This window comes from Diabrotica undecimpunctata, chromosome 10 (genome assembly GCF_040954645.1).
Source record: "Diabrotica undecimpunctata isolate CICGRU chromosome 10, icDiaUnde3, whole genome shotgun sequence".
Classification (NCBI taxonomy): domain Eukaryota; kingdom Metazoa; phylum Arthropoda; class Insecta; order Coleoptera; family Chrysomelidae; genus Diabrotica; species Diabrotica undecimpunctata.
The window spans coordinates 46,585,061-46,598,471 of record NC_092812.1 but is presented as its reverse complement, the minus strand read 5'-3'; the positions used below and the strand labels follow the sequence as shown (position 1 = coordinate 46,598,471).

Below are 13,411 nucleotides of genomic sequence, written 5' to 3'. Positions count from 1 at the left end.
TGACTGCTGATTTAATTCCTTGAGCATTTGCTCCAGTTCCTTGATATCTGTATATATATATATATATATATATATATATATATATATATATATATATATATATATATACGTAGGAATTATCGGGTAAAGTGGTCTCTAATGAAAATCTTTTTTTTTTTTTTCTAAGATACTCAATATTTCGCTATTTATTTGATAGCTTCCTCGGGAGTAAATTGAAACAATTTGAACATTACAAAAAATGGCGTGCAAATACATTTAAAAACACTCACAAAAATTAAAAGATTTCGCAAATAAAAACTGACATTGAAGTATTTGAAATATTGAATGTCAAGATTAAATTGTCTTAAGCACGTTCGTTACAGCAATGCGATAAAAAATTAAAATGACTTCAAAAGTAAAAATAAAAATAACAATAAAAGAAATGTTAGAAGAATGATATTTCTTCTGAATTATTAAGGTTAGTTGTTATTAAGGTGAATGTTGGCTATTTTGAATATTTATAAATTTTGTTCAATGTATTACAATATACGTTACTTAACTGTCCAGTGTCCGTTTTATAATTTAAAGTGTTTTTATTTTTGTTAATGTAATACATCTCAAGAAATAATTTACTTTCTGATAACTTAACTGATACTGGTAGTTACCAGCCGTAGTCCGTTTGAAGAGGTTTACTCTCCGGACACTGGAACTCACTTAAGCATGGGTGTATGTTACCTGAAGTAAAATCTAATTAAAATATTAAACATCATATAATATTATCAACATCATGTACAATCTTTGGTAACATTTTTCATTTTAAAGGGTTTTTACCCAAATATTTTGGTGGCTCAGGCATGGTAACCTGTATTTTAACCTGATGATGGAACAGTTGTTCCGAAAACGTTCGTGCTTGTAATGTTGCCCTTTTAAGGGTTTTTATAAAATAAAATATACCCACATACAAAGACTAACCTCTTTTGTTATACGTGGTATACAGCCAGCTACAGGAATTATTTTCCTTGTGGATTTTTTTTTTAATAATTCAAAAGGTAATTGCGTAATCACATTATCTAAGAGATGATCAGTTACAATAGTTGCAAGGATTGGACTAATCGGGGAACCCATCGGTGTTCCAAAAATTTGAGAATAAAATTTACCATTGAAACTAAAGTAAGTGTTGTTAAAAATGAACCTAAGAATTTGTAGAAAATTGTCTTTTGATAATGTCGTGTAGTATTTTATAAGGTTCCAATTTGATTCTATAATGTCCGTGACCATATTTAGTGGAATGTTTGTAAATAACGACACCACATCTAAAGAAATTAAAACATAATCATTTGGTAACTGCATTCCCATGCATGTGTCCTTAGAATTATAATTATTGTGATATTCAAAGGCATCAGTTTATATATATATATATATATATATATATATATATATATATATATATATATATATATTGAGTCGAACATGACAAAAATGGAAAGAGGAATACAGGCTACGATTAGAAAAATAGCAAAAGACGAAAGAGAAAGGGAAGGACGACATAAATAGGGTATAAGAAACTGAAAGTTTATGGAGAAAGGAATTAAAGTGGAAAAGATAAAGGAATTTTGGAAGACATGGTCATCCAAATCCAGTGCATGTAATAGAAATAAACCAAAAAAACTAAAAGAAGCACCGCAGCGTGAACAAATAAAGAAGGAAAAGGCAAATAATAAGAAGAATAAGGAAGAAGACGCATTTCCTGGCTTCAAAATTTACGAACGGATAGGCACTTTAAGAAGAAGATGTAATACCGATTCTTGAGTACGCTGGTTCAACATGGTATTCTAACTTGGTTCGAGATAAAACTTTGTTGTAAATGTTCAAAGAAAGCACACTCAAAGACTTAATATGGATAACCTTATCTTTTTTGAGCTTTATCAACAACGTAGAGACTTAATTACCGCATTTAAAATATTAAAATTTAATTTCGGTAATCTCAAAGAAATGTTTACCATAAATCAGGATGAACACCTCAGAGGTCACCAGTTTAACAAGATTAAGATAGAACTTCCTACCAAATAGAGTTTTTGACATCTGCAATAATCTTGATAATAAGCTTGTCTGTGCCCCGTCTACCAACTTTTTTAAATACAGACTTAAACGTTTTCTATTATAGTTATAATGATAATAATTTTTTGGGAAATTAACTTTCCACACCTACTACTCTTGACACCAATGCTCGATGTATCGAAAATGCGACGCCCCAACTCTTCAGTAAAACTCCCTACGAACTCTTCACTGCTGTAGAAGTCTCGAATATTAACAAAAAGCTTCATTACTATAAATATCCTTGCCCAAATGGATTTAAAAACGTCTAGCTAAAGAAGTTTTGGAGTGTTCATGAACGCTTAACAACATTAGTTAATCATGTTATTTCTACTCCTCACGAAGTATCATCATTCATAAATCAACGAAAAACTTATTAGATACCGAAGGATCAAAATAACATCCAAGATTCAACCATAATCACCATTATTTAATGTCACCGAGCATCCAGTGACCTCTTTTTTGGAATACCAGACAAATCAAGCTTACTAATGATAGGTATATGAGATATGTGTATCCATAGCTCTTGCAATTGTTCGATTAAAACCAAACACTTAAGAAAATAACATTTATTGCTGAAAAATTGTAATCACAATAAAATCTTACGCTCGAGATCATAAATGTTTATAAAAATACTTCTTTCTATATGGCAAAACTGAAAAGTTCGTATAAAGCTTTGTATAACTATATTACACTAAAAATAAATAAAAATATAAATAAGGTACAAATGACTCGCATCGTCTGGATAAGGCAAAATTTATGTACAGCCTCATATTAAGTCTCTTACCGAAATTATTGAACATCAGTAATAGTTGCAACTGAAAAAAATTGATAAAACTTATTTTATCGAATTCGCCTACAGTTTAATAACAATGCATATCAATTCAATTTTTCCTGGTATCAATTACGTGAGTTGTAATGGTAAACACAGGTAATATTTTATACCTGCGGTTAACAATAATTAGCTAGGTGAACTAATCTTGCTTTCAATAGAAGTTGCAAATAAATGACCAGGGTTTTTTATAATTAAGAATGATCCAGCATGTTTGCTAATTATAACAGTGCATGCTGTACATTTTTGTCAAAAATAGAACTCAACTGCTACGTGAATATAAAATAAACACTATGTTTTGTCAAACATCGACATCAAAAGGATAAGCTAAAATTAAATTTATAGTGATTTAGTTTTTTCTTGTGATGTTCAATAATTTCGAAGACTTGTTTATTAAAACGTCCCAAACTTAAAATTAGGTTCAATAGGCAACTTCGGCACCCCAAGGTCGGTACGGCTTCATTCCTTGCGGCGTGGGAATACTTTGGCTATAATTTTGGTGGTGACTGGACGTAGGAATACTAAAGGCATTGGGAGGGTACTGGTGAGGACTATAGGCTAGAGCAGAAGGTGTTGTGGTAGTTAAAGGTGTAAGAATCGACGTTGATGGTGGGAGTCTATTGCTGTCCGAAGTGGCTACAGGCACCGTCGTCTGAGCACAAGAGGTCGATACATCAAAGTGTCCCAAGTCATGATGTAGGTTTTGAGGAGGTGGTGGAGGAGGTACTTGGTGATGGTTTATATTTGACAGTGGACCGTTGTTCGATGCAGGAGAAGGTGGCAAGGTGTTTAATGGGGGGTAAGGTGGTTGCGAGGCTGGATAACCCCACGGAGCTGAGGTAGCTTGTTTGGAGGCTAACTCTCTTTGAGCCGCACAACATTGAAGGTGCGATGTAAGCCTTAGCCGCAAAGGATTTTGTACATCTAGGCCTTCAATTCGTTCTAAATATCGAGCCACTTCTGCTACGCATTCCCGAAAGCCCATCCCATGGTAGTCCATCGCATATTTGTGGGGGTCGTAGGCAAAGGAATCCAAACCTGTAAAGAAGAAGAATTATTAGAGATGTTAAATTCGTTCACTTAACTAGGAACATTAAAAAATTGTGAAAAATAGCTACAATTATCTGAAGCGAAAGCACGCCTATATTTGCGAATAAAAATAAATATAAATATACATTTCTTTTGCTTTTGGATCTTTTGCAGGGCGAAGAAGACAAATAAAGAAAGCTTATTAGCATGAATATATCACTTATTACCAGCCTTGCAAAAATTTTTGAAAAGGCCTTAGCAGAACGAGTAAATCAATATCTTACAAAGTTTAACCTGCTGTCTCCAAACCAATTTGGCTTTAAGAAGGGATATTCCACTTCAGATGCTATAACGTCCGCTACTGATTATTTATATAAGATGCTGGAAAATGGCTCTCCTACTTTAGCGATATTTTTGGATCTAGCTAAGGCATTTGACACTGTTAGTCATCAGCAGTTGTTAAGTGCTTTGGATGATCTGGGAATAAGGGGCACACCGTACTTACTATTTCAAAGTTATTTAAAAAATAGATCGCAAATTGTCAACATTAATAACAAAGTAAGTGCTGAAAAAATCATTGAGTATGGTGTGCCGCAAGGAACTGTTTTAGGTCCTTTACTGTTTTTAATATATATAAATGATCTAGCATCAATGAAAATAAATGGAAAGATTATTTGTTTTGCTGACGATACTGTCATACTTTACACTAGTGATTCTTGGGAAAAACTTAAAACTTTAGCAGAAACAGAAACTATAAAGGTTCTAGAATGGCTAAATAGGAAATTACTGACAGTTAATACTGATAAAACTTATTTCATACCATTTTCAATATACAAAAACAATTTACCCGACTTTTTGGAATTAAATCTAAGCTATAATAACGCGTTCATTAAAATAAATAGGAAAAAATACATAAAATATTTAGGAGTTTATATTGATTGTCACTTGAAGTGGGATGTACATATTGATATGGTATGTAAAACTCTAAGAATGTTATTATACAAATTTAGATATCTCAGCAATATTCTTAATTTGTCTTACTTAAAGATAATATACTATTCTTTAATAGAGTCACGTCTTAGATATGCCATTTTAGCATGGGGTGGAACATATGCTTCTCATTTAAATAAACTTGAAATATTACAAAGGAGGTTTTTGAAAATAATGCTAAAAAAATCTCACTTATATCCTTCAGAACTTCTTTATCAGAAAGCAGATATTTTTAGTATTAGACAGTTATATTTGTTAAACATTATTTTGCTTACATATAAAAATAAACATGTTTTAAAATCAATAGATCATACTTATAGCACTAGAAGAAAAGTTCAGGACTATGTTCAAATTACTAGTACTTATAAATCAATTGGAAAACACAATTTCTCTTACTTCATTCCTAGAATATTTAATTATTTACCCGAGATGTATAAAATTTACATAAGAAAAATCAACTCATTTAACATGATTAAATCCATTTTTACAAAATTTCTCAAGAACAGTGGATCTGAAATTTTGAATGCGATCTTTTTTAATTAAATTCATCATATAACTAATACTATACAGTATACTTTGTAACAATTTTTTGTATTATCAACCTAATGGTACTGTAGAACAAATATTGAATAGTGTAAATGAGTGTAATCCCTGAGCACAACCTCTGGTTCATCAGGGAATTTCTTCTTTGTTTATTTGCTAGCAACTATTTGTTTGTACAAAATATTTAACTTAGAATTAATTTGTAATTGTATTATATTGTACTATCATATTGTAACATTGTTGTATATTGCATATTGGGAAGTAAATAAACATTATTATTATTATTATTATTATTATGAATGATATTTTGTTTAGTTTCTTAACGTTTTCCATATATAACTGGAGTTTATAAACTCTCTTTAAACTAATTTATTCCTAGAATAACTGGAAAACAGACAGAGAAAGAAGCGAAGGCATATATGCAAGATCTTAGATGTAATAAATAAGTGGGTAAAAGAAAGAAAAAAGAGTAAAATGAACACATTAACAGAATGGAAGAAGTATGAAGAAGAATGACACTAAATAAAACACTAGTAGTGCTAAAGAGGTTGCAACGGTAACTAAGTACAGTGAAGGCAAATATATGAAAAGCAAAAAAAGACAATTTGTCAAAAATTAATAAAAAGTAGAAAAAATATGTTAAAAATCTTATTTAATTAAATGTTTAAATAAATACTTTCAATTTCATATATTATATACAAAAGCATAGATGATTTGAAGAAATAATTAAATCCAAACAAAAATTCATATAATTGAAAATAATTTATTTTGGAAAATATTTAAAATACAGATAGTTTAGGAATGTAGTGTACAATAAACGATTTAGCCAACAGTCATTCAGGTAGCAGGTGAATACGAAATTAAAGGGTTTAACCTAGAGTTTAATGCGTGGGAATATGCGATGAACCAGCTGTGACAAACATAAACCCCTAGACCGTAATAACTAGCGGTAGTGGGGACACCCGTGGGAACCCTCGAAAATAACACCGATTCGCTGAACGGCTACATACAACTGCAACAGGTTTCACTCCCCCTCTCCACTCGCTACCCTTATCGATAATTTACATTCTTTTATTGTTTATCGGCTTTTCACTGAGCGCGGACCCCTCGCTTTGCTGTTACCAGCGATAAAACAAAAATTGTTATGTATGTTTTTAATTAAACATGGGATCATTGACATTTACTGACTGTACGGGAAATTTTCGTTACGCAGAAAAAATTAAAATATGTTTGAATCATACTTTCCAATAACTTCATTAAAATTGATTTAAAATTTTAATTGATCATAGACTTAAAATACATACAAATTTCCACATACACCAACCGCTATACTTTTCTATTCTATTTTATTTTGGGTTTTTTATTTGTTAGACTTAGAATGTCGATTCAAAAATCCACAAGAAAACATGGAAGTTTATTTAAAGATTTATTAGAAATCCCATGTAAAAAATCAGAGCATTTGATACATACAAAAAATTTTAAAATGTGTTTGAATCATACTGTCCAATAAGTTTATTGAAAATTATTTATAATTTTAATTGATAATAGACTTGTGCAATATAAATTAAATCAATAGGTCAATAGACAATCAAAAAATTGCGAATAAACAAATTGTTGTACTGTTTGTTTTCATTTTTTATGGTTTAGAGAGACGATTGGAAATTGACAAGAAAAAATGAAAATTTTCTGAGAACTGGTACCTATAGATCTACATAATATATAAAATCAGAGGACATAATACCGTGTATCAAAAAGAAATTTTCCAATTTATGAAATTATATATATACCATATATGTGCTTTTATCAATATTATAGGTACACTTTGCTCATTTATGTATTCTAAATTTCCCATCCATAATTTTGCTCTTCTTCTATCGTAGGTCATTCAAATAATCTCAGTATCGCGTCCTTGGTTCTTATCTACTTTTTTAATACCTCCAAAAATTCTTCTTTAAATGTTCCTTTCTCATATATTGCCTTTTTGTAGTTAGTTTAGCTTACATATAGTACTGTGGGCTTCATCACTGTCCTATATACAGGATATCCTACTAAGAAAGGCATAAATAACAGAAATACATGGTGTTAAAGTTGTAAACTAAAAATATTTTGTCTATATTTGTTTATTACTTAATATAATCTTCCTGATCTAGCTAAAGTCGTAGTAGGAAAGAAAGCCAAAATATGGAAGGACTCTCAAGTTTTACAATCTCTAAAAATCAGGTTTATCGACTGCTTAATATGCCAAATACTGACATGCACATGTGAATCGTCGACCCTACGTCGACAAGCGGAAAGAAGAAAGATAGATGCCACTGAAATATTATCTTTGAGAAGAATTTTACGAATTCCGTGGACCGACCACAGGAGAAATAGTTCAATTTTAAATGAGCTAAAGTATGCTAATGCTAATGACAGCAAACGGCTCTCCAAAAAACGTCCTTCTCCAACAATTAAAATGCTTTGAACATGATATGAGAGCAGCAAATAGGGTATTTTCACTGTATTTCTTCTATGATGGTGGTTGTTCTGTCCATGATTTGTCTTATTCTTTCATTTGTTAAGAGGGACTGCGAGGGATTAGATCTCAGGCGGCAAATACTTTTTGGGGACTGCCAAATGGCCACTAAATCTTCACAAGCTTGTACAGGATTCCAGAATTCTGGAGTGGGTATCATGAATAAATGGTAGATGTGCAGTAAACCAATTGACTACAATACGACCGCATAACACACGGCTTCCGAAAGAAAAGCCAATATTTGATAGCTCTTGTTCTTAAAGTCCCTGCTCTGTTTAATTTACTTTCTAGACACAAAGGATGTCCTTGTTTTAGTCCCTGTTTGCTTCCTATTCTATCAGAGAGTATTATCTTCATACTTACGTGTATATATGTTCCTTTAGATGTTGTCAACGAGTCTTTGTCGTAGATGACTCTGTGGATGCTTTTCGATTACCGATTTTGAAACTGGATTTAGAGTTCTGTACACATGCTTTTGTCATCAATTTTTCAGGAAAACCATGCTCTTTGATTATCCTTCATAAACTGTTCCTTTTAATACTGTCCTAGACTTGTTAAAAATTTACAAATAGGTTGAGGACATCTAGATTATATTCCCATCGACCTTCCAAGATTTCCCGGATGCAAAAAATTTGATCTCTGGCTCCTCTATTTTGATGAAACCATACTGGTATTGACCAATGTTTTCTTCGGCATGTAGTGTTGATGTTTTAAGCAAAATATATGTATATATGTGAAGGAATGTAAGAATCCAAATTAAAGGGCAAACTTTTACATTAATCCAAGATTGTAACTTTCTTTATAACGTTATATGAAAGAGAAGCAGCAAATAAATTTGCTGAGGTAGACAAACTCAGAAGATGTCATAGATCATAGTGAAATGTATAGGAATATGACCAAATTATTAATATAAATGAACCAGTTCGATGAAATCGTGGCATAAAATTACTTATTTTTTTAACCTAACAAAACATAAAAACATTATTTTGCTGTAAAATGCTTAGCAAATTAGTAATTACAGTCGTACAAACTATTTAAAACATAATTTGAAAGTTATAATCAAAACCAGTTCGTTTTTCAATATAATTAACGCACGTAATCGTTTATTTATATTAGTGCAATTATTTAAATTAGTATTTCTGTAAATTATTATTTGAAAATAATGATTTTTTATACATTCGTCCCATTTAAAACATCGTTGAGAATTTAAAATTGTGTACACAATGTTCCACTATAAAATTCTACATTGTGCAAAATATTCACAACTCACACATGTCCTTAAAGACGAGAAAAACGATATATTAGGGATGTTAAGTCAAAAGTCCAGCCGCATATGGTTTTAAAATCGTAGGGGTCAGAAATCAGGGGCCCATATTGATATTTTGATGGTTCTGGAATTTCCTCTTTGGCGATCATTCGGGAAATATACAAGATGTCTCATAAGTTATGTAAATAATTTAACTACTGGTTGGTCAAAAATATTTTAAGTATTATTGGATTTGTACCCTCGTAAATAAAGTTTTTTACTTTACGCAGGTAATCTTTCTACAGAATATTATAGAAAAATCTTAATTCGTATAAAAGTAAAGGTTAAAAATAATTCTAAAACTATTAAATCACATATCCTAATGAAAAGCCTTGTATACATTGAAACTTTTGATGGGATAGATTTATTTTGTGGAAGATTTTGATTAAGAATATTTTATCGCCTTTAAACTATATATTCGATTTATTTTATTTCCAGAAAAGTGTAGGTATTATTAGTCCTTACCTTTCGCGTGCAGCATCTTTAAATGGTCCACTGTCATCTGCAAAATTTCCGCTTTTTCTAGCTTGGCAGATCCTTGCTTTTCAAAAGCACTAGGCACTAATCTTTTCAACTCGCTTAGAGACATATTAATTCTGTCTCTTCGCTTTTTTTCTATCACTCCTCTTCTCTTTTTCCTGGATAACATTTGACAACTGTCAGCATCACCTGGACTCGTGCACCTGAAAATATATATTTATAAATAAAGCAGTCTACAAAAAAATAGGCAAGCCTATGAGTGTACATTCTAACAGTTATAAGTTTGTTTGTTTGGCCCATATAAGGTATACGGCTTGTATTTTTTAAACGGTTTTGTGAAACTGTAATAGTAATAGAATTTAGAAATTAAAAGATCAAGATTTTTAAAGTTGGATGATTAAATAATGCATAAAATTTGAAAAATTACTCAGAAATATTGTCTTTGAGTTGTTCTTCATTAATTTAATGGTTTGATTGGTTGTTAATTTGTTGGTGACTATCAGCTAGCATTTAGTTCTTCTGGTTTTTGCGCTTTTTTGACTGAATCCTGACAATAAATGGAGAATGGCAGTAGGTGCTCAATTCAATAATGCGTGGTTGATTCTCGTGAAGGACATCTTGAATTATAATATATTGTTTCGCTACAATGGTTTTTACAACGGTTTGAAAAAACTCCATATTTATTGAAAGAAACTGGTTGGAGGATAATTGGTACCGTTGAATGCTGTGCTAATAAAAATTCAATATTATTCATTGTTAAATTGTAGGAAAGGGTGTTGTGTTTAAATTTAAATTGATAACAGTCTTGTTTATTTGTAATAATAAATAAATTACTTATTTCGTTATATTTTGAGATTTTCACTTTGTTTACAATGACTATTCCCAATAATTAATGATGATTTGGAAATATTCGTCCAAACCATATGAGACCACCGGAACTTGTAATTAGAGTGCCCTTCAGTACTGATCGAGTTAGTCAAAGGAGATTCTCTTGCGGAGTTAAGCTAGTGGTGGTGATATGAGACAGGCTAGGCTCCTTGTAGCGGGGCTTTCCAAGAATCTCACTTCTCAACTCAACTCCTACTTAACTGTAGGAGATGTTTTTGTCGGTCAGTATAATATTTATATAGTCACCTGTATCTACTGGGATTTGTAGATAACCCAAGGTGCCACCTATGTGACGACGAGGAAAATAGAGGTGGCAAGACCTATTTTTCTCCTTTCTGGAAGTTGTCTGCTACACACCGATCGCGTTGCATTCAATACTATTACTGTACATCTTTTATTCATTCATGATACCTGTTCCATTTTGGAACTCAGTACCAACTTGTAGAGGTTTAGTATGTCTTATAGAAGACTCGGGATATTTGGGTCTTCAGACGTGCCATCGCAGGCCCAGTACGCATAATACAATGGACCGGTCTAAGTATCTGAAGTAGTCTCTTGGAAAAATTAAAAGATATCTGCTCCGTATATTATGAAGTAAGGAAATAAATTGTACCATGGGATTGCATGATTTAAAAGACGTAGGTGAAATTCATAGAGCTTGGAGACAACAACTGGGAACGGAAATTCAGTGACCAGCTTTTATTGTGTAATATGTGGTTATTAATACATGACGTCATCGATATTTTTTTAAATAGAAGTACATATATTTTTTCCATTTTTTAATTCTCCAATAACAGACATCTCCGATAAAATTGATATATTTTTATATCGAAACAGTGAAATGAAAAATTGAAAAATCTGGATGTGTATCATTACGTAAATTACAAACATCTTATTTGGTTCAGCAACACGCCCAAACAATATTACAATCTCAATTATATCTTTTTTACTCAAACGTACTATTGTTAAGAAATTCAATAAGGATTGTTTGACATTAGTAAAATTAATATATACATGTCAGAAACAGAACGATAATAATAAAAATCTGTCATATTGTTATTATTCCAGTTGATATGTTGGCCCCGAATTCGGAAACCAATGAAATTGCACTGAAAGTGTTAAACATTTCTGTAATCTTCTGTTATTATACAATTTAAAAATGGAAAAAAATATTATTCTATTAAAAAATCGATGAAGTCATAAATGTGAAAGTGGTAATATCAACAATACATTAAATTATAGCAAACATGGCGCAGTTGGAAATAAAAATTGACTTGTAAAAGCATTTTGTCAAAATATTGTTAAATAAAAAATATTAAATTTATTCAAAACTTAACGTGCTCACTGTATATATACATAAATATATAATGTTTATATATATATATATATATATATATATATATATATATATAGGTAATATACATATATATTATATTTTTATATGGCAATGTTTGTGTTTTTTTTTACAATTTTCTTATTATATTTACAATTTGCAACCTGAGAGCATTAATTCATATAGAGTATATTTTCACAATTTCACTTGATTTGGTAATTTCATTTGATTTCTTACTACTTAGTACCATTGTGCGAAATGCGTCAACGAATATTTTATATTACACATTAAAAACTTCGTATAAATATTCCGATGAGTAAAAATATAGGTCACTTTGAAGTATTGGAAAATCTTCTTCGGGATTTCAAGCAGTATAGTAAAATAAAGTATAAAAGTCATTATTGATTATTGTTTTTCCATTAATGTTAAATAAATATGTAGTAAAATAAATAAATAAATAGTAGGAATAATAAGAATGTTTTTAAGTCAATATTGAATTTAGTTTGAACAAATAAAAGTTTTCAAATCAAACAAAAAAATAAATATGTCATTTCTATATAATTATTATAAAATTTCAGCCAAATAAGCCAAAAATATAAGCCAAATTAAACTGTTTCTTAAATTGAAAATGAAAAAATTCATTGTTTATTTAAACAGATGTAAATGATTGCCAGATATTTATTAATTTCAATGCTACACACTGAGATGAATAATTCAAATATACTGAATAGAAATGATTACTTCGATAACAAAAATCGACTTTAAAGTCAAAATTTTAACTAATTTTTTATAAATCTTTTTTTAGCAGTTAATATTTGAAATTTAAAAACTGTATGCATTTTATATGGGGCAGACGAAATGATTATTTATTTGACGATAAAGAAACATGATTGTATATTTAGTGTATTTGGACTTACTGTTCTTTTGAGGATTCCTCGGAGTAAACATCATCACAGTCACTTTCGGAAAGAGGCCTTTTGGCACCTCTTGAGACAGGCTGCCAAGACGAAGTCGCACTGTTACCGGCGGAATATCCCCACTGCAAAGGAGTGTGTTGAGATAAAGAGTGATCCATGTCCAAAAAATAGGTCACTATCACTACCACTTGTGTCTAAAGATGAAGATCGGAAATAAGGCGCGTGCCAAACGGCCGTCGGTAGATTCACGCGCGTGTGTTACTGTCGTTCGCAAATGCGGAATGTGTACAGCCCTGTTGATCAACCAACGTTCAGCCACGTTTTTACCCCCACTTTACCCCCACTAGAAGACCAGTCCACGCGACTTGTTCCTTTTAGTTTGCGCTACTCACCCCGATATTATATACTGTATCCTTTTTCCTTTTCTTTAGTATTAGTACAGAACCGATTCCCACGATTTTCGGGGGTGTGGTAAGCGTGCACTTACGCGTGGTGTATGGGCCGC

General features: G+C 31.1%; 2 protein-coding genes across 7 annotated transcripts in view; one reads left to right on the top strand and one right to left on the bottom strand.

Annotated features, from left to right (window-relative positions):
* Positions 1-13,411, top strand: part of Asph (Aspartyl beta-hydroxylase) — a 192,978-nt gene that overhangs the window by 108,917 nt on the left and 70,650 nt on the right. The window lies entirely within an intron of this gene.
* Hey (Hairy/E(spl)-related with YRPW motif) lies at positions 2,628-13,274 on the bottom strand. The gene is made up of 3 exons (XM_072546570.1): positions 12,907-13,274; positions 9,754-9,971; positions 2,628-3,943 (listed from the first exon to the last, which is right to left on the bottom strand). The coding sequence occupies exons 1-3, from the start codon at positions 13,062-13,064 to the stop codon at positions 3,327-3,329; spliced, it is 993 nt and encodes a 330-aa protein (XP_072402671.1). The 5' UTR covers positions 13,065-13,274; the 3' UTR covers positions 2,628-3,326.

Excerpts from the sequence above, each read along its gene's own strand:
- Hey (XM_072546570.1), bottom strand. The coding sequence starts at position 13,064 with ATGGATCACTCTTTATCTCAACACACTCCTTTGCAGTGGGGATATTCC. Across the intron at positions 9,972-12,906 it reads GAGGAATCCTCAAAAGAACA|GTGCACGAGTCCAGGTGATG; the intron begins GTAAGTCCAAAT and ends ATATATTTTCAG. Across the intron at positions 3,944-9,753 it reads AAAGATGCTGCACGCGAAAG|GTTTGGATTCCTTTGCCTAC; the intron begins GTAAGGACTAAT and ends TCTTCTTTACAG.